This window comes from Salvia hispanica, chromosome 1 (assembly GCF_023119035.1).
Source record: "Salvia hispanica cultivar TCC Black 2014 chromosome 1, UniMelb_Shisp_WGS_1.0, whole genome shotgun sequence".
NCBI lineage: Eukaryota > Viridiplantae > Streptophyta > Magnoliopsida > Lamiales > Lamiaceae > Salvia > Salvia hispanica.
In genome coordinates, this window is record NC_062965.1 from 25,578,821 (window position 1) to 25,600,150 (window position 21,330).

A 21,330-nucleotide genomic window follows, 5' to 3' on the forward strand; every position below is an offset into this window, starting at 1 on the left:
AAAAAAAGAACAAATTGAGATTTACATTACCAATGTATATAAAGTTATGATCAATGACTTAATATAGTCAATTAGAGTATCCAAATTGCCATAAGAGGAACCTCCTCTTTGAACAGCCTTCTTAGCCATTTTGGCCATACCATCTGCCCTTTCCAAAAACTCATCCTTCCTCATTTCCATAACCTTCCTAACCGCTTTCTCAATAATCAATCTTTAGTGTCAAGACATATAAAGTAGTCTTTTTTAGTGTGAAAGTACTCATTGATTTTCATTCGTGATTCATGAATTGTCTTATTATTGAAATCACGTTTGCTGATTGACGGGTGGAATTGGAAGCAAACAATCGTATGACGACAAATAAAATATACTAGCAAACATGATTTTGCTTATACTCCATCCGCTTCAAGTATGAATTTGACTTTGGACGAATGAATTATCAATTATTTACTCCTATTTAAATGAAATAAGTTGGTAAAATGTAAAGCCTACTTATAAAAGATAATACAAATAGATTTATGAGTCAATTCAATTTATAGGGGAATAATTAGATATCCAATTATTAAATTTTTGTGTTTGATTTAATTAAAAGGAAATAAGAATATAGTAACTCAAATTTTTCATCTACTATTAACGAAAGTAACAGTATCCTTCATCTGTAATTAAAATGCAAGAATTAGACAGTGCATGTTATACACACGTTAACAATTCTGCACATTAGCTGAAATGAAAACGAGTCTTAATCAAATGTGTGTGTAAGTGAAACAAATGGTGCATGCTGCATTGCATGGCTTATATAATATGGTAGAAAAAATCTCTCTCAATTAATCACCACACCTTGTAATTTGTAGCCATGGAGAAAATGTTGTATTACATTCTTGCATATGCATTCCTCACTATAACCTTTCAAACACCTTGTTTAGCCAAAATGAGCCTTGCCACTGATCAAACTGCCCTTCTTTCACTAAAACAACATATCATCTCTGATCCTTCTCATATACTTTCAACAAATTGGACTAATTCGAGCTCCGTCTGCAGCTGGATTGGGGTCTCTTGCAGCTTGCGTCACCATAGAGTATCCGCATTGAATCTATCTTACATGAATCTCTCTGGCACCATTCCACCACAGCTCGGGCACCTGTGTTCCTCGTCTCCCTCGACCTCACCAACAACAGCTTCACAGGTTCCATCCCCAAATCTCTCTCAAACCTAACTAACCTACAAAATCTTGACTTAACTTCCAATTCTCTAAGTGGAAAGATTCCAAAAGAGTTAGGGAAACTTCGGAATTTGCGAAGGCTGGTGATCGAATTCAATCAACACTCCGGTGCTATACCATCTTAGATATTCAACTTGTCGAAGCTCGTGAAAATAGCGCTGACAGGGAATGAATTGAGTGGAAGTCTTCTGACAGACATTTGCAGTAATCTTCCATTTCTTGCTGGGATTTATCTCTCCGAAAATCAGCTGAGTGGCGCGATTCCGACAAATCTATCCCTATGTTCACAGCTGCAGTTGTTGTCCCTATCTGAAAACTCTTTTAATAGGCAGATACCTGCGGAAATCGGCTACTTAACTTCGCTTCGGATATTATTCCTCGGTTATAACAGTTTGAATGGTATTCTTCTTTTGTTCTTAAAGCATTAGATTCACATAAATTTAAAGTTAGTATGTTTAATTTGTTGAAATTTGACAGGTACACTACCACCTGAGATTGGCAATCTTCACAACCTGATTGGTTTTGGTGTTGAAAATAATCAGATTGGGGGCTCATTATCCTTAAATATTTTCCTGAATATGTCTTCTCTTCAAGATTTATTACTATGGAGCAACAATTTCATTGGGAATCTTTCAAGGGATATCGGGAATCTTACAGTGCTAACCATATTTGAAATCTCCAAAACTACATGACAGGTAAGAAGACCTTGTGATTTACATACTACCCATATCATCTTAATAAAAATCATACTCCCATCTTTCTACAACTAACATCTCCTTCTTTTCTTTCTCTCTCTCATTTATTCTAATAGTTTATCTAATCTTTGGCAGGGATTATTCCCACTGAATTTGGCCGCCTTCGCCGACTGGAGATATTAGCTTTAGCGGGGAACAGCTTCAGTGGAACTATTCCACATGAGCTCTTTAACATTTCAACTCTTCAAGCCCTTGAACTTGTTAAGAATGTTTTATCTGGATTTCTTCCAACCAATCTATGCCATACCTCCCCCATTCTTCAAGTGCTAAATCTTGCAGAAAACTTAATCTCTGGACCAATACCAAATTCCATATCCAATTGTTCTCAACTCAGATTTCTCGCACTGGTGATAACAAATTGAGTGTGATAGGGACTCCAACGTACATGCTCCAACAACTACGGCAGAGACCGCAATCAATTGGCCCGAAGACAATGCCGAGACAACTGCACCTACGAGTCGACCTGAAGCGGGAGCAGCCAAGGACGTGGGCCCAAGGGAAGAAGGGCCAAAGAGGAAGACATCGAGGCCCGCTCATGACCGCAATTATAATTGTGTTTGATTGAGTTGATCACTCTTTTATTTTGTTATGATTATGTTTCCTTATTGTTGAGATATTCACGTTTTGATTAGGATTAGATATTATTAAATCTTTTCGGGTTTTCTTCTTGATTCTTTCCCGAATCGTAAGTCGAATCAAGTAGGGTCCGGACTCTATAAATAATGGAGTCCATTAGAGAGTCAAAACCATTGAGAAATAAACTAAACGTTTTTCTCATTCCCGTTCTCGGCGTGAACGCCGCCCCTAGCACCTCAACTAGGATTTATCTTGTTCTTCTTTTGACTACAAATCGTTGGTGCTCTAGTCCGATAGATCAAGGGTCTATCAACTGGTGCTTCATTGATTTACTCTTCTCCCACCAACCTCTGTCCAAATTTGTTCTCAAACTATTCTCTCAAAATTCACGGCAAATTAGGGTTTTATCTCAAAACCCTAGAATTGTTTCTTTGTTTGGAAATCGTTCTTTTTTTTTTTTTAAATTAACTCCTATATGAAGGAGGATATTATATATAAACTCCTAAGAAAGGAGGTGGAAATCGTTCTTTTTTTTTTTAAAATTAACTCCTATATGAAGGAGGATATTATATATAAACTCCTAAGAAAGGAGGAAATTACAACTGAGGTTAAGAGAGCTCGAACTCGGCACCTCATACATTGATGTCCAAGCTCCTTGCCGCTAGGACAAAGGCTCTGGACTATTTAGAAATAGTTCTAGTTGGAAAAGAAATCATATTTTCCATGTCTTTTCTCAAGGAATCTCACCACCCAACCATTGATGATATGCTCTTGGAATTAAGGCGGATGATCAAAACTCAAAATCAAACCTTGGCGGAAAGTTTCGAGCCACAAACGCTGATCAGAGAGTCTCCGGACAGCCTTGATGAGTACTCACCTCCGCATCAGCGACCACCCGATATCGCGGCGACTATACGGCGTTGGTCTTTTCCGCCGTCGGTCACGCAGGCACTGCAGGGTATCATGCCCCACTCCCTACCACGCCTTCGCCTCGAACCACCACGATTCGACGGAGAAAGTTCCCCAGATTAGATACGTAAGATCCAAACGTACTATAACCACCACTACACACTACTAGATGATCGTCTTTATCTTACACAATACTTATTCAATCCCCCAGCATCGGATTGGAGGGAATATTGGGAGGTAACTAACAAAGGAAAGAACTGGGACGATTTCTTGTTGGCAGTAGCGCAGCGGTTCGATCCCGAATTTTACAAACCATACGAGGCGACCGGCCGAGACCAGCGGAAGCCCAACCGCAAAACGGCGTGCCTAGGTGCGAATCAAGAGCTCGATCATCAGCCACAACAGCGTAAAGAGGAGGTCACACAAGTAAGTGTCAATCAATTTGGTGTTCTACCTGTGACTGTTTCTAGCAATAATTTTGCTAATGAGAGTGGTTCCAATTCAATTATTTGCGATGGGAATATGGGCATGAATACCTTATATGTGGATATGGTCACTAAGGAGCACAGCGGATGTAATAGGGACTGTATTTCGGTTGATTTAAATCCCATAGATGACAGTCTCATTGACCAAGCTTGTTGCAAGGTTTTGAATATTAATAATGGAGTCATCGCTGCCGAGGATATTGAGGAGCAAGCTCTTGTCGAGACTTATTTCTGCACCGAATTTCTTGATTCAGTCAACCCCCAATCTGAGGTTCCAGCCGATTCACAACCCCTATTGTCACGAGGTGGTCCAAAGGATCCACTAGAAGAAGCAGCGAACAAGGGAGTCTCAACAGATTTAACTGGTCGAAGCAATGTGCCTGATTCCTATGTTATAAATCATTTATGTGAAAAAGATGAGGAGGAAGTACCGGCTACATGGGATCCTGGCGAGTCTATTTGCACTCCGAGATTGATAGCTGAAGTTTCTGATGAGAAGGAACCTGAACACTTGCGCAGTTGGGGATGTATTAACAACAAGTTGTATATCGAGGGGAATACCACGAGACAGGTGGTAGATTATGGGCAGCACTTCTCAGATGTTGTTTGCCGCGATGTTGCCGCCCCTAACGATGGTAAGGTTGTCCCTGATGCTGCGTTTTCTAGAGATGCCATTGCAGATGATGTTGTTCTTCTTTCGCTGGAATCCACACAATCTCGAGGAGTACCTGCAGCTTTGGAGTCTTTGTCCAAACTCGGTACTATTGCTATGTATGTGACTGATGATGGAGGTGGAGGAAAATTTACTAAGATGGTCTATTCGCGGATGACTGATTCGGAGCTCCCTCATCAAGAAATTCAGGATTCAGTTACAGGTGAACTTGAACGAGGAGTGAGATGTTCCCCTGCTATAAATAGAGCACATGGTGCAGCATTATGTATCCAGAAATTGGGGTGCTATGTCCTTCCAACAGTACTTCTTGAGGATTTATATGATGATGGAAAAGCTTTTATGAAACCCTGCCTGTTAGGAACAGCTTTCATGCAGATTTTGCTAAGGAGGAGAGGCTCGATAGCAGCACATTTGTGCCTGTTGGAAGGGCTGGACATATACCTTGCATTGTTACCTACAACACACGGGTCTCTCCACCAGTGCACATTATTGGAGCGAAAACTTTTGAGATTAGTGCAGTGGATACATTGGGACTATTTTATGATAAGGGAAAAATTAGGGAAATAGCAGGGTGGAATATATCAATGACTTTCAAGGAATGGCGACATGCAGCTCTCCGATTTGGAATAGTTGAAGGTGATCACATATTTGATCCAGGGGCTTTTCATGGGGTCAAACTCGTCCGAGTCACTTTTGGTGGATTTGAATCTGGTAAAAGCTGGTTTAGCTTGAAGTATTTTTGCCTGATGCAGATGAAAAATTCCGTACGTAAGTGCACTGCGATTCCCTCGTTCTTGAGTGGAGGTATTCTTCATTATGTTGTCTTTGAGCTTGTTGAGGCAGGAGCAGCTGCTCGGTGTTTGGTAATGTTATCTAGGCGTGTCGGCAATATTCCCAAGTTTGCCGCTGGTGAGGTGGATTCAGATGTTGTTGCTTGTGGTGGGTGCAAGATATTTTGTGGGAATACAGGAGATTTGGTTGCAAAGCCACCATTTATCGAGACAAAAGTATCGGAGCTTGATGAATGTGTTGCGAACTTTGATGAGACCAAGGAGCCTAGTGTTGAAAATGGAGTGAAATTTTGTGTGTGTGATAATAGAGGGATTACACTTTATTGGGGTGGAGATCCTATGGAGCTGCCTACATTTCTTGATGGGGAAATCTATGTATCGATCAGGGAGGTGTCTATGTCCCCATTTGGTGGTAACGTAGCTGAAAGACAATGTTATCCCTCAATTAGGCTGATGTATGCAGACCTTTTTCATTTGTTGGAGACTTGTTTATAGACTCTTGAACATGGAAGATCTTCATCTTATGCAAGATGATGAGCAAATGGTGGAGCTGGTAAGGGCGATAGGCTACTGGTTTCCACTACCAGTTGAGCGTTGGATACATGGCATATTTCACATCTCTATCCTATGGCTGCTCATACCGCAATTTTTGGATACAATCCAACAATCAGCGTCGACCTCATTCCATCGGAGCCGGCTGGCAGACATCATACAAGTGCATTTTCCGAACTTTCGCCTTGACGGCAAGGCGATTTTCATGGGCGGGGGAGTTGATAGGGACTCCAACGTACATGCTCCAACAACTACGGCAGAGACCGCAATCAATTGGCCCGAAGACAATGCCGAGACAACTGCACCTACGAGTCGACCTGAAGCGGGAGCAGCCAAGGACGTGGGCCCAAGGGAAGAAGGGCCGAAGAGAAAGACATCGAGGCCCGCTCGTGACCGCAATTATAATTGTGTTTGATTTAGTTGATCACTCTTTTATTTTGTTATGATTATGTTTCCTTATTGTTGAGATATTAACGTTTTGATTAAGATTAGATATTATTAAATCTTTTCGGGTTTTCTTCTTGATTCTTTCCCGAATCGTAAGTCGAATCAAGTAGGGTCCGGACTCTATAAATAATGGAGTCCATTAGAGAGTCAAAACCATTGAGAAATAAACTAAACGTTTTTCTCATTCCCGTTCTCGGCGTGAACGCCGCCCCTAGCACCTCAACTAGGGTTTATCTTGTTCTTCTTTTGACTACAAATCGTTGGTGCTCTAGTCCGATAGATCAAGGGTCTATCAGAGTGGTTGTATACCTATGGATCTCAGCAACCTAAGGCTTCTCCAAAGTCTCCACCTGCACGGAAACAATCTTACAAATGCACCATCTTCTTCAAACTTGGGCTTTGTTACATCATTGTCAAATTGCAGGTCTTTAACTTATTTGTATATTTCTGATAATCCTCTATACGGCATCATTCCAGATTCCATTGGGAATTTATCTTCCTCACTTGAAATATTCAGAGCCGCCCGCTGCAAATTAAATGGCAGCATTCCTGTTCAAATAGGTGATTTAACAGGCTTGATTACCTTGGAACTAGAGGGCAATCAGTTATCTGGTAATATTCCCTTCTACATCAAACACTTGCATATACTTCAAGCATTATATCTTGGTTCTAACATGTTGCAAGGCTCCATTCTAGAGGCTGTATGTGATTTATACAACCTCAATATTTTCAGTATTAGCCGAAACCAACTATCAGGTTCAATTCCTAAATGTTTGGGAGATATCTCTTCTTTAAGAGAGATTTATATGTACCCCAACATGTTCAATTCAAGCATACCATCAAGCTTATGGGATCTAAAAGATTTGCTGATTCTTGACTTGTCCTTCAATTCATTGAGTGGTTTTTTACCTCAAAAGATGAGTAATTTAGGAGCAGCAATCTCTATAGATTTATCAATGAATCATTTGTTAGGGTCTATTCCGAGCACTATTGGGAAGCTACAGAATTTGGCTAATCTGTCTTTGGCAAATAACAAACTTGAAGGTTCTATCCCAGTTTCCATGGGAAACATGATAAGTTTGGTGAGACTTGACTTGTCCCACAACAACCTCTCTGGCTCAATTCCAAAGTCTTTGGAAACACTTCAATTTCTCAACTACTTCAATGTCTCTTTCAATTCTCTGAGTGGAGAAATTCCAAGTGGTGGTTCTTTCAGAAACTTCACTATGGATTCTTTTAAGGGAAATGAGGCATTGTGTGGAATTCCAAGGTTCCATATCCCAATTTGTCCAGCTGATTCTGGTCACAAATCAAAGAGAGAAAAGGTTGAACGAGCTATATTTATTGCTTTTGGGACTGTGGCTTTCATTTCAATTGTTTCTCTAGCTCTTATCTTTGGCAGACACAAAAGGAAAGATAAGACAGCAAGAGAAGTTGATGAGATGATATCCATTGTGCCAGAAGGATCTCTTATCATGAACTTCTGCAAGCAACTGAACAATTCAGTGAGAGCAATTTGCTTGGCACTGGGAGTTCTTGCTCTGTGTACAAAGGAATTCTTAACAATGGGAAGGTTGTCGCTGTCAAAGTGTTTAATCTTCAGTTAGAAGGTATTTCAAAGATATTTGATGTTGAATGTGAGATTCTTCGTAGCATTCGCCACAGGTGTCTGAATAGTGTCATAAGTTGTTGTTCTAACGAAGAGTTCAAGGCATTAGTACTAGAATATATGCCCAATGGAAATCTTAAGAAATGGTTATATTGCCATAACTATTTCTTGAATTTCATGGAAAGATTGAATATAATGATCGATGTTGCATCGGCTTTGGAGTATCTTCATAGTGGCTATTCGACACCAATTGTCCACAGTGGCTTGAAGCCAAGTAATGTCTTGTTAGACGAAGATATGGTTGCTCGTGTAAGCGATTTTGGGATAGCAAAATTTCTATGCAATGGAGATAGCATGGTGTTAACCAACACCCTGGGAACATTGGGTTACATTGCTCCAGGTTAATTGTTAATCTACATTAATTATGTACATATACTTTTTAATAAATGAAGTCTTCTTTCATACTTTTTTTGTGATTGTAGAGTATGGTTCAGAAGGACTAGTCTCCACAAGGTGCGATGTCTATGGCTACGGGGTGATGTTGATGGAAGTCTTTACTAGAAAAAAGCCAAGTGACGACATGTTTGTTGGAGATCTAAGCTTGAAGACTTGGATTCAAAGGTCTGTTCCAGAATTCACATATCAAGTTATAGATGCCAACTTAGTTATGAATGTTGACGAAGAACATGGCGATAAAATAGTGGAATTCGCATCATCTATATTGGAGCTGGCGTTAAAGTGTTGTGCAGATTCTTCTTATGAAAGGATAAATATGAAAGAAGCTCTAGCACAGCTGCAGAAAATCCAACGTGGGTTTTCGAGATGAAGCGAGAAGGCCTTACAAAGTTGTTTTCCTATGAATGCCAAGACTCTGGATAATATCTTACTACCTCAATTCAAAAATATAATCTCATTTTTTCCATTTTGAGTCATCCACCAAAATAAGTTTATATTGTTCTTGGTAAGTTTCTCTCTTTACTACTGACTTAATTAGGTGCAGCTGAAGATAGGATTAATATATTTGTCCAATGACTAGTCTTATCTACAACAGCAAAAACATCTCTCTCAAAACAGTCATTAACTTCTCTGTTTTATCTTGCAGTTTTCATGATACAAAATTACAAATTAAATACATGAGAATTATAGATAAATATCATTAGACCAATATCAGAGTACCAATGATGCCTTTACATCAAGATTCAAACCCCAACACATACTACTTCATTATGAAGAATATGTTACAAAAAGTAGTCATATTATCACATTTCTTACTTTTTTAGAACTATAACCACATTCAGGCAGCAAAAAACATATTGGTTAAGAGAATTAAAGAATAGGGTGAGAAATACACTACCTTTGTGAGCCCAACATATTTTGATTTCAATAGCCTTTTTACCAGTGAACCTGCTATTTTCTTGTCTTGGTGGCTAACACTCGATACTTTATCACCTTCATAACAAAATACATATATCACATACATAAATTAATTACCATTATGCAACAGCTATTAAAATACTCCATCTAAATCTTTTGTATCCAATTATTACGATAAGAGACATACAGTAGATCATTTTGAATATATGCATATTTCTAATCAGAATAATATTTCTCATGTAATTCTCGAGGATCTTAAATTGGCATTATAGATTACTACTAGGAAAGTGGACATGATAAGGACATCCACCCATTCTTATTACACATTTACAAGCTCAAAATGTGGGTTAAAACAAGTATAGCATTGCTTTAGGAAAGGCTTGTAAGCTTTAGACTCAAAATGGAAAATTTTGGGATAATCTCATAGAGATCTCTGTTCACAACAGCAGATTTTGGAGGCTCCGTTCTCTCTGGTCCGAAAGACTTAGAAGGTGTTCCTTATATCATCATAAAGCCACTAATGTCTAGTTTCATTTACATAAAAGTTCATTCAAAAATTCAAAGTGGCTTGGAAGATATGAAGCAGTTTTTGACAAGCTGTGTTTGAAGATTTTCTAAAAGACCTCCAATTCACTTGAAATTTTACTTGGAATTTCCCAACATATCCTACTTTACACAGAAAATTATAAAAACGCTTTATAACAATTTCATTAGCTGCAAACAGTGGATTTCTATTTTCTAATAAAGAAAAGAGTTCTTCAAACATGTCTCAATCATTCATCATATATTGCTACAAGTTGAAAATTCTCAAATTAAATTAAATTTCAATTCCCCCTTTCCCTTTCTCAACACAGTTAATGTTCTCACTCTCTTCCAGCAATTAAAAAAAAAAATACAAGCTCAATTCAACATAGGATCACAAAAACACCAACTATTCAAGAAATATACGTACCATTTGTGTATAAGAACTCAAGCTTGAAATCCACATAAATGGAGCAGAGATTGAACACCCAAAAGTGAGATTGATGTCGTTGGATCTGTGTTGGATAGAAAAGGAGAAATATTCACTTAGATTACTCCTTTTTATGCTAGAAGTATTGGGCTTGTTCTTATTTCTTTCCAATGCTAAGCCCAAGTCAACATTGCTGGGTCAGCCCAACACCTATCTCCAATTAACAATTCAAAAATAATGTTATTTATTTACTTGAAAAAAGTATCATGAGGCGCAAAATCAACGGTACTTTTTCCATATAGGCCAAAGGATGTTAAAAAAAAGAACAAATTGAGATTTATATTACCAATGTTTATAAAGTTATGATCAATGACTTAATATAGTCAATGACTCAATTAGAGCATTCAAATTGCCATAAGAGGAACCTCCTCTTTGAACAGCCTTCTTAGCCATTTTGGCCATACTATCTGTCCTTTCCAAAAACTCATCCTTCCTCATTTCCATAACCTTCCTAACTGCTTTCTCTGTAATCAATCTATCACAAGTATCTTTAGTGTCAAAGATGTATCTTCCAAACCTCATCGTCCACCGACATTTGCACTAGCTAGGCCAATGAGCTCGTCGAACAACGAGTATATGAAGCGCATGAGCAAATGAATATCCAAAAGCAGGAGAAAATTGTGAAAGTGCAGTCGGAGTCGAATCATCAAATGATAGTTTTGATAGAACCGATATGAAGAGCCTAACTAATGCCCAGTTCAATAAATTAATGAGAAGAAGCCAAGATTGTGTTTATAAGTGTTTTGCACTGTAAACCAATTTTATTTATGTTAATGTCTTTTGAATTTTATTTATTTAATTTATTTATACAATATTAAATTTAAAAGAAATAATTTATTTAATAATAGTAGTAATAATATGAAAACAAAATCCCAGAATTTCGAGCGCTGGCAGCTCGAAAAATAAATCGCGACTTTGTAGAAAACATACAACATATGCATAGGCAACGGCTAAATTCAATATATTCTGAAGTGAATATGTGAAACTGTATATTTTTAAAAAATATATAAAGTAGTCTTTTTTCGTGTGAAAGTACTCATTTCATTTGCCGTTATATATTATTATTCATAATATAATAATTAAAGAATTACAAAAGAGTGGTTCACGTTCTACGTGATTCATGAATTGTCTTATTATTGAAATCACGTTTGCTGATTGAAGGGTGGAATTGGAAGCAAACAATCGTATGACGACAAATAAAATATACTAGCAAACATGATTTTGCTTATACTCCATTCACTTCAAGTATGAATTTGACTTTGGCACGAATGAATTATCAATTATTTACTCCTATTTAAATGAAATAAGTTGGTAAAATGTAAAGCCTACATATAAAAGATAATACAAATAGATTTATGAGTCAATTCAATTTAATAGGGGAATAATTAGATATCCAATTATTAAATTTTTGTGTTTGATTTAATTAAAAGGAAATAAGAATATAGTAACTCAAAATTTTCATCTACTATTAACGAAAGTAACAGTATCCTTCATCTGTAATTAAAATGCTAGAATTATACAGTGCATGTGATACACACGTTAACAATTCTGCACATTAGCTGAAATGAAAAAAAGTCTTAATCAGATGTGTGTGAAAGTGAAACAAATGGTGCATGTTGCATTGCATGGCTTATATAATATGGTAGAAAAATCTGTCTCTCAATTAATCAACCACACCTTGTAATTTGTAGCCATGGAGAAAATGTTGTATTACATTCTTGCATATGCATTCCTCACTATGACCTTTCAAACACCTTGTTTAGCCAAAATGAGCCTTGCCACTGATCAAACTGCCCTTCTTTCACTGAAACAACGTATCATCTCTGACCCTTCTCATATACTCGCAACAAATTGGACTAATTCGAGCTCCGTCTGCAGCTGGATCGGCGTCTCTTGCAGCTCGCGCCACCATAGAGTATCCGCATTGAATCTCTCTTACATGAATCTCTCCGGCACCATTCCACCACAGCTCGGGCACCTCTCCTTCCTCGTCTCCCTAGACCTCACCAACAACAGCTTCACAGGTTCCATCCCCAAATCTCTCTCAAACCTAACTAACCTACAATTTCTTGAAATATCTTTCAATACTCTGAGTGGAGAGATCCCAAAGGAGTTAGGGAAACTTGGGAATTTGCAAACGCTGGGGATCGAATTCAATTATTTCTCTGGTGCTATACCATCTGAGATATTCAACATGTCGAAGCTGGTGCATATAGCATTCAGTGAAAATGAATTGAGTGGAAGTCTTCCGACGGACATTTGCAGTAATCTTCCATTTCTTGCTGGGATTTATCTCTCCGAAAATCAGCTGAGTGGCGCAATTCCAACAAATCTATCCCTATGTTCACAGCTGCAGTTGTTGTCCCTATCTGGCAACTCTTTGAATGGGCAGATACCTGCAGAAATCGGCAACTTGTCTTCTCTTCGGATATTATACCTCGGTTATAACAGTTTGAATGGTATTCTTCCTTTGTTCTTAAAGCATTAGATTCACATAAATTTAATGTTAGTATATTTAATTTGTTGAAATTTGACAGGTACACTACCACCTGAGATTGGCAATCTTCACAACCTGGTTGGTTTTGGTGTTGAAAATAATCAGATTCGGGGCTCATTGTCCTTAAATATTTTCCTGAATATGTCTTCTCTGCAAGATTTATTACTATGGCGCAACTATTTCACTGGGAATCTTTCAAGGGATTTTGGGAATCTTACAATGCTAACCAGCTTTTCAATCTCCGAAAACTACATGACAGGTAAGAAGACCTTGTGATTTTCATACTACCCATATCATCTTAATAAAAATAATGCTCCCATCTTTCTACAACTAACATCTCCTTCTTTTCTTTCTTTCTCTCATTTATTCTAATAGTTTATCTAATCTTTGGCAGGGATTATTCCTACTAAATTTGGCCGCCTTCGTCGACTGGAGATATTAGGTTTAGGGGGGAACAGCTTCAGCGGAACTATTCCACATGAGCTCTTTAACATTTCAACTCTTCAAATCCTTGACCTTGTTAAGAATGCTATATCCGGAGTTCTTCCAACCAATATATGCCATACCTCCCCCATTCTTCACGCGCTTAATCTTGCAGAAAACTCAATCTCTGGACCAATACCAAATTCCATATCCAATTGTTCTCAACTCAGAATTCTCGCATTTGGTGATAACAAATTGAGTGGTTATATACCTATGGATCTCGGCAACCTAAGACTTCTCCAAAGTCTCCACCTGCACGGAAACAATCTTACAAATGCACCATCTTCTTCAAACTTGGGCTTCATTATATCATTGTCAAATTGCAGGTCTTTAACTTATTTGTATATTTCTGATAATCCTCTATACGGAATCATTCCAGATTCCATTGGGAATTTATCTTCCTCACTTGAAATATTCAGAGCCGCCCGCTGCAAATTAAATGGCAGCATTCCTGTTCAAATAGGTGGTTTACGAGGCTTGATGATCTTGGATTTAGAGGGAAATGAGTTATCTGGTAATATTCCCTTCTCCATTAAACACTTGCATAAGCTTCAAGCATTATATCTTGGTTCAAACATGTTGCAAGGCTCCATTCCAGAGGCTGTATGTGATTTATACAGCCTTAATATTTTCAATATTAGCCAAAACCAACTATCGGGTTCAATTCCTAAATGTTTGGGAGACATCTCTTCTTTAAGAGAGATTTATATGTACTCCAACATGTTGAATTCAAGCATACCATCAAGCTTATGGGATCTAAAAGATTTGCTGATTCTTGACTTGTCCTTCAATTCATTGAGTGGTTTTTTACCTCAAGAGATGAGTAATTTAGGAGCAGCAATCTCTGTAGATCTATCAATGAATCAGTTATCAGGGTCTATTCCGAGCACTTTCGGAAAGCTACAAAATTTAGCTAATCTGTCTTTGGCAAATAACAAACTTGAAGGTTATATTCCAATTTCCATGGGAAGCATGATAAGTTTGGTGAGTCTTGACTTGTCCCACAACAACCTCTCTGGTTCAATTCCAAAGTCTTTGGAAACACTTCAATTTCTCAACTACTTTAATGTCTCTTTCAATTCTCTGAGTGGAGAAATTCCAAGTGGTGGTTCTTTCAGAAACTTCACTACGGATTCTTTCAAGGAAAATGAGGCATTGTGTGGAATTCAAAGGTTCCATGTTCCAATTTGTCCAGTTGTTTCTGATCACAGATCAAAGAGGAAAAAGGTGGAACGAGCTTCATTTATTGCGTTTGGGGTTGCGACTTTCATTTCAATTGTTTCTCTAGCTTTTATCTTTGTCAGATACAGAAGGAAAGACAAGACAACTAGAGATGTTGATGAGCTGATATCCATTGTGCCCGAAAGGATCTCTTATTACGAACTTCTGCAAGCGACTGAGCATTTCAGGGAGAGCAATCTGCTTGGCACTGGGAGTTCTTGCTCTGTGTACAAAGGAATTCTTAACAATGGGAAGATTGTCGCGGCTAAAGTGTTTAATCTTCGGTTAGGAGGTATTTCAACGAGATTTGATGTCGAATGCCACATACTTCGTAGCATTCGACATAGGTGTCTCAATAGTGTCATTAGTTGTTGTTCCAATGAAGAGTTCAAGGCATTAATACTTGAATATATGCCCAATGGAAGCCTTGAGAAATGGTTATATTCTCACAACTATTTCTTGAATTTCATGGAAAGATTGAATATAATGATTGATGTAGCATCGGCTTTGGAGTATCTTCACGGTGGCTATTCGATGCCTATTGTCCATAGTGACATGAAGCCAAGTAATGTTTTGTTAGACGAAGATATGGTTGCCCGTGTAAGCGACTTTGGGATAGCAAAGTTGCTCTGCGATGGAGATAGCATGGTGTTAACCAAGACCCTAGGAACATTTGGTTACATTGCTCCAGGTGAATTGTTATTCAACATTAATTATGTAAAATATTTTATTAATTTCAATTTTTTTGGGGATTGTAGAGTATGGTTCAGAAGGACTACTCTCCACAAGGTGCGATGTCTATAGCTACGGGGTCATGTTGATGGAAGTCTTTACTAGAAAAAAGCCAAGTGACGACATATTTGTTGGAGATCTAAGGTTGAAGAGTTGGATTGAGAGGTCAGTTCCAGAATTCACATATCAAGTTATAGATGCCAACTTACTTATGAATGTTGATGAAGAACATGGCGACAAAATAGTGGAATTCACATCTTCCATATTGGAGTTGGCATTAAAGTGTTGTGCAGACTCTTCTCGTGAAAGGATTGATATGAAAGAAGCTCTAACAAAGCTGCAGAAAATCCAACGCGGGTATTTGGGATGTAGCTTAAATCAGAGTGGGGAAGGCCTTACAAAGTTGTTTACCTATGAATGCCAAGACTGTGGATAATATCTTATTAACACAATTTAAAAAAATAGTCTTATTTTTTCCATTTTGGATCATCCACCATAACTAGTTTATACTACTTTTTTGGTGAGTTTCTATCTTTACCACTTTCTTAATATGCTTTAGCTGAAGATAGGCCTAATATATTTGTCCAATGTCTAGACTGAGGATAATATTATCTACAACAGCAAAAACATCTCTTATTGATATTCTCAAAGCAGGTCGTTAACTTCTCTGTTTTACGATATCTTGCAGTTTTCATGAGACAAAATTACGAATTGAATACATGAGAATTATAGATATATTGCATAAGTCCATTATCCAGCTTTTTCCCCTATCCAAAACTCATCTTTTCTTACTTCCATCAAATTACTAATTGCCTTTACATCAAGATGCAAACCTCAACACTTACTACTTCATTATGAAGAGTATTTTACATAAAGTAGTCATACTATCACACTTCTTATCTTTTTACAACTATAACCACATTAAGGTAACAAATATCATACTTGGTTGAGAGCATTAAACGAATAGAGTGAAAAATACAGTACCTTTATATGCCAACATACTGTGATATCAATAGCCTTTTTACTCGTGAACCTGTTCTTTTCTCGTCTTCGTGGCTAATACTCAATAATTTATCACCTTCAGTACAAATTACATGGATCACATATAAATTAATTACCATTATGCATCCAGTTACTACGATAAGAGACATACAGTAGATCATTTTGCACATATGCATATTTTTATTCAAAATAATACTATTTCTCATGTAATTGGCATTATAGATTACAACTATGAAAGCGGACATGCTAAGGATATCCAACCATTCTTATTACACATTTACAAGCTCAAAATGTGGGTTAAAACAAGTATAGCATTGCTTTAGAAAAAGCTTGAAAGATTTATACTCAAAATGGAATATTTTGGGAAAATCTCCTCTGTTCACAACAGCAGATACAGAGGATATCTAATAAAGAAAAGAGTTCTTCAAACATGTCTCAATCATTCATCATATATAGCTACAAGTTGAAAATTCTCAAATTAAATTAAATTTCGATTCCCCCTTTTCCTTTCTCAACACATAGTTATAGTGCTCATTCTCATCCAGCAATAAAAAAATTTCAAGCTCAATTCAACCTAGGATCCAAAAAACACCAACTATTCAAGAAATATACATACCATTTGCTTGAAATCCACATAAATGGAGCAAAGATTGAGCACCCAAAAGATGGAGAGATGTCGTTGGGTGTGTGATTATCGAAAAGGAGGAGAAATATTAACTAAACATTACTCCTTTTTGTTCTAAAAGTAGTGGGCTTGTTCATATTTCTTACCAATGCTAAGCCCAACTCAACATAGCTAGGTCAGCCCAACACCTATCTCCAATTAACAGTTCAAAAATAATGTTACTTAGCTTACTTGGAAAAATTGTCATACAGCCCAAAATCAATAGTACATTTATTATTTTCTTCTAAGCCCTTTCAAAAGAAATTTGAGATTTACATTACCAATGTTTATAATGTTATGACCAATGAAATAATATAGTCAATTAGAGCATCCAAATTGGTGTACGAGGAACCTCCTCTTTCAACAGCCTTCTTAGCCATTTTGGCCATACCATCTGCCCTTTCCAAATATTCATCCTTCCTCACTTTCATAACCTCCTTAATTGCCCTCTCAATGATCAATCTATCACAAGTATCTTTAATGTCAAGACCTATCTTCCATACCTCACTCACAAACCTACTATTAATAGTTTGATCACTAAAATAAGGCCAGCATATCATCGGTACACCAGCAACAACACTCTCTAGAGTCGAGTTCCATCCACTGTGTGTCAAAAATGCACCTATTGCAGGGTGGTTGAGAACCTCCTCCTGTGGCGCCCACTTCACCAAATAACCTTTTTCTTTTGTACCCTCCATCAATTCCGGTGGAATTTGATCTCCCCCGGTGATGGAATCTGGACGCATCACCCACAAAAATCTCTGAGAACTATTAAGCAAACCATGCCAGAACTCCATCAGTTGCTCTCTCGTCACAACTGTTATGCTCCCAAAGCTCACATAGATCACCGATCTCGGCAGCTGAGCGTTCAACCAATCTATACAGCTCCGATCTTCTTCCCATAAATTACCGGCAACAATCGAGGCTTTGGATCCCTTCTCTATGAGCCTGGATTTCTGGTGCTCGTGGATAGGACCAATAGTGTAGATTCTTGGTAATTTTTCAAGCATGATTGATAAAATCGACCCCTCTAGATCCTCGAATGTGTTAAATATGACTGCTTGTGCTCGTACGAGCTGCCTTGTCGCCACTGTTAAGCTTTGAAAAACATTGTCATTTACATCATCGGTGCGGAAGAAACCCGGTAGGTCTCGGCGGCGCAGGAATCCTTCCATTCCCGGTATGCCTTTCACTAATTCATCCATCGGTTTACCTTAATAATGAAGAACCATAATTTCAAACAGGAGTTTAAAAGTTTTGTTACGGACAAAATTGGGGAACTCATAACTCATCAAAAGAGACTAATTACACCTTATAATAAAATGTAAATGAAATAGATTAATGAATTTATGTATCAAAAATAATAAAAATAAAATAATTTATAATAATATGAGACACTAATGGCGGATAATAATAAAATGATACTTCTTCATCTTATTATGAGTGACATATTCTGTTTTTTTAACGTTTCATTCTAAATGACCATGTATCAATAGCCATAAGAGTTTGAAATTAGGGGAACTTATAACTCATCAAAAGAGACTAATTACACCCTTCGCCTATGTCTCATTACTATGATTTATATGTAACTGGAATATGATTGATGAATTTATTAATCAAAAATAATAAAAGTGAAATAATATTTGATGATAGATATTTTAAAATGACAATATGAGACATTAGTGGTGGAGAGTAATAAAATGATACTCCCCCATTTATTTTAAGTGACATATATATATTTTCCTTTTTGAGATCTCTCTTTCCAAATGATCATGTATTAAAATAAAAACATCACTCTCTATATTTTTTTTTACTTTATTTTTTCCACTTAATTAACAAAATAACACTATATTAAATTATTTGTTGAACAAAGAGTGTTCCACTTAGAGTGGGACATATGGAAACTTCACACTCTAAAAGCAACCTAAATGATATAGCATTGAAATCCATAACAAATTATGAATAATTAAGTATTGCGTCTGATTCCTATTACTTGTCTTATTTATAATCGATGCAAGAGGAATGTGAGTTATTTTTTTTATATTAATTTTTATTAATTGTGAGTGGAATGAGTTACTGGAATATGATGTTTAGTTCGTGAAAATGAAATGAATCGGTTAATAATAACCGGATGAAAATGAGAAAATGTGTGCATTAAAGTAGAGGGAAAATTAATTAGATTACCTTGAAATGGAATATTTTGAGTTTGAATGAATGAGACCATTGCCCAGAAGTAGGAGGCGCTGGTTGGTCGGAAATAGACCAAGGGAATGCCGTTCTCCTCCGCAAAGTCAGTGGCGAAACTGAAAAATCCGTCGGCAACAAAGCACGTGACCGGCCTCCGGTGAGGGGAAGCGAGGAGGTCTTCATCGGCCATCATTTTCTTGAAAAATGGAACCATGTTGTTTGTAACGGAGGGGACCACATCGCCGAGTTTGTCACCAAAGCGGGGGTGATCGTCTGGGAGGCCATCGGGGATAGCCCGGAACTGGAAGCCGGGATAGACGCCGAAAGTGGCGGGGACGGAGGTATTCTTGGTTAGGAGGCGGTGGCTGAACTCCGAGACGATGAAGGTGACGTGGAAGTCGGATAAACAGAGGAGATGAGCAAGATTGAGCATGCAATTCATGTGCCCCTGCGCGGGGAATGGGAATATCACCACGTGCGCCGGCAGTTTCTCTTCCGATTTCAAACCCATAGGCATAGTTATTTGCTGTTTTTACTATTATTCTAAAATCCTTAAACCATTATACATGTAGTGATGAATTCTTGCATTTTATAGATGAAAGGATAATGACATTTGATTAAGTATGATAATGTTGCATTCAATATATAGGCATCGGTCATTGATTACCTAAGCAAACATGTAGCTAATTACTTGTGTATTTCGCTAAAGGAACATGTTTAGTATGTGTAACAGATTGGGGAATGATTTTGTTCAAATTAAATAATGGGTGGCGGTTCGGCCGATTTTAGAATCTAAAAGAATATTGCTACAAATTTGACAATATGAGATACTTAACTTTAGTAATTTTCATTTGGTTTATTTTAACTTATATTTTATTGGATTTCAGTTTTTATTTCTTTTAATCTTATTTATCATATGTATCTTAAGCGATGAGTGAAATAAGTGGTGCATGTTGCATGTTGCATGGATCAGATAATATGATAGAAGAATATCTCTATGACTCTTATCCCTCTTCCTCTATCTGTGCCAAATTATAATCAATAAACCACACCTTCCAATTTGTAGCCATGGAGAAAATGTTGTATTACTACATTCTTGCATATTCATTCCTTACCATAACCTTTCAAACGCCTTGTTCAGCCAAAATGAGCCTTGCCACTGATCAAACTGCACTTCTTTCACTAAAACAACACATCATCTCTGACCCTTCTCATATACTTGCAACAAATTGGACTAATTCGAGCTCAGTATGCAGCTGGATTGGCATTCTATTATAAAACTAATAAAAGTGGGAGTTGCATTCCACTTACTTATTCTACCCATTTTTCCTTATACTCCCTCCGTCCACAAACAATAGATCTATTGTTATTCGGCACGGGTTTTAATGTAGAATTGGTAAAGTAAGAGAGATGAGGAGAAAAAGTAGATAAAGTAAGAGAGATAGGGAGAAAAAGTAGATAAGTAAGAGAGATAGGGAGAAGAAGTGAGTAAAGTATGAGAGAGGGAAGAAAAAATGGAAAAAGTATGAGAGATAAACTTTCTATTTTTAGAAAGTGATCTATTTTTTGTAGACGTCCCAAAATGGCAAAAGTGATCTATTTTTTTTGGACGGATGGAGTATTTCTTAAAATCTGACCGATCTCTATTCACGGACAGACAGAGTGTAAAAGGTGAATATATCAAAATGAAAAATCGAGACTTCTGATAGTAGACTGAGGGAGTAATTAGATTACCTTTAATGGGAATTTGTTGAGCTTGAATGAGATCATCGACGTGATAATACGCCCAAAGGTAGGCGGCGCTGGGAGTCCGGAAATAGACCAAGGGAAGGCCGATCTCTTCTGCAAAGTCAGCGGCGAAGCTGAAAAAGCCGTCAGCGATGAAGCACGTGGCCGGCCTGCTGTGGGGGGAAGCGAGGAGGTCTTCGTCGGCCATTATTTTCTTGAAAAGTGGAACCATGATGTTTGTAACGGCGGGATGATATTGGCGATTTTGTCACCGAAGCGGGGGTGATCGTCGGGGAGGCCATCGGGGATAGCCCGGAACTGGAAGCCAGGATAGGCGGCGAAAGTGGCGGGGACGGAGGTGTTCTTGAGGAGGAGGCGGTGGGTGAACTCCGACACGATGAAGGTGATGTGGAAGTC

At 37.7% G+C, this 21,330-nt stretch overlaps 4 protein-coding genes across 4 annotated transcripts; 3 read left to right on the top strand and 1 right to left on the bottom strand.

Moving 5' to 3' along the window:
• The first annotated feature begins 6,715 nt into the window (after positions 1–6,715).
• On the top strand, positions 6,716–8,011 carry LOC125192104 (probable LRR receptor-like serine/threonine-protein kinase At3g47570). Its single transcript, XM_048089562.1, has one exon. The coding sequence runs from the start codon at positions 6,716–6,718 to the stop codon at positions 8,009–8,011; it is 1,296 nt and encodes a 431-aa protein (XP_047945519.1).
• Positions 7,802–8,882, top strand: LOC125211501 (probable LRR receptor-like serine/threonine-protein kinase At3g47570). Its single transcript, XM_048111330.1, has 2 exons — positions 7,802–8,413; positions 8,496–8,882. Exons 1-2 carry the CDS (start codon positions 8,134–8,136, stop codon positions 8,837–8,839), a joined length of 624 nt encoding a protein of 207 aa, XP_047967287.1. The 5' UTR covers positions 7,802–8,133; the 3' UTR covers positions 8,840–8,882.
• Positions 8,883–12,092: 3,210 nt separating this feature from the next.
• LOC125192114 (probable LRR receptor-like serine/threonine-protein kinase At3g47570) lies at positions 12,093–15,796 on the top strand. Its single transcript, XM_048089573.1, has 3 exons — positions 12,093–12,858; positions 12,937–13,155; positions 13,291–15,796. The coding sequence occupies exons 1-3, from the start codon at positions 12,093–12,095 to the stop codon at positions 15,402–15,404; spliced, it is 3,099 nt and encodes a 1,032-aa protein (XP_047945530.1). The 3' UTR covers positions 15,405–15,796.
• Positions 15,797–17,231: 1,435 nt separating this feature from the next.
• On the bottom strand, positions 17,232–19,698 carry LOC125211490 (7-deoxyloganetic acid glucosyl transferase-like). The gene is made up of 2 exons (XM_048111320.1): positions 19,183–19,698; positions 17,232–18,211 (listed from the first exon to the last, which is right to left on the bottom strand). The coding sequence occupies exons 1-2, from the start codon at positions 19,694–19,696 to the stop codon at positions 17,286–17,288; spliced, it is 1,440 nt and encodes a 479-aa protein (XP_047967277.1). The 5' UTR covers positions 19,697–19,698; the 3' UTR covers positions 17,232–17,285.
• Between the last annotated feature and the right edge of the window lie 1,632 nt (positions 19,699–21,330).

Bases quoted from the DNA above. Each gene is read 5' to 3' on its own strand.
- LOC125192104 (XM_048089562.1), top strand. From the start codon at position 6,716: ATGGATCTCAGCAACCTAAGGCTTCTCCAAAGTCTCCACCTGCACGGA.
- LOC125211501 (XM_048111330.1), top strand. From the start codon at position 8,134: ATGCCCAATGGAAATCTTAAGAAATGGTTATATTGCCATAACTATTTC. The intron at 8,414-8,495 runs GTTAATTGTTAA...TTGTGATTGTAG, and splicing joins ATTGGGTTACATTGCTCCAG to AGTATGGTTCAGAAGGACTA.
- LOC125192114 (XM_048089573.1), top strand. From the start codon at position 12,093: ATGGAGAAAATGTTGTATTACATTCTTGCATATGCATTCCTCACTATG. The intron at 12,859-12,936 runs GTATTCTTCCTT...GAAATTTGACAG, and splicing joins CGGTTATAACAGTTTGAATG to GTACACTACCACCTGAGATT. The intron at 13,156-13,290 runs GTAAGAAGACCT...AATCTTTGGCAG, and splicing joins CTCCGAAAACTACATGACAG to GGATTATTCCTACTAAATTT.
- LOC125211490 (XM_048111320.1), bottom strand. From the start codon at position 19,696: ATGGGTTTGAAATCGGAAGAGAAACTGCCGGCGCACGTGGTGATATTC. The intron at 18,212-19,182 runs GTAATCTAATTA...TTCATTATTAAG, and splicing joins TCAAAATATTCCATTTCAAG to GTAAACCGATGGATGAATTA.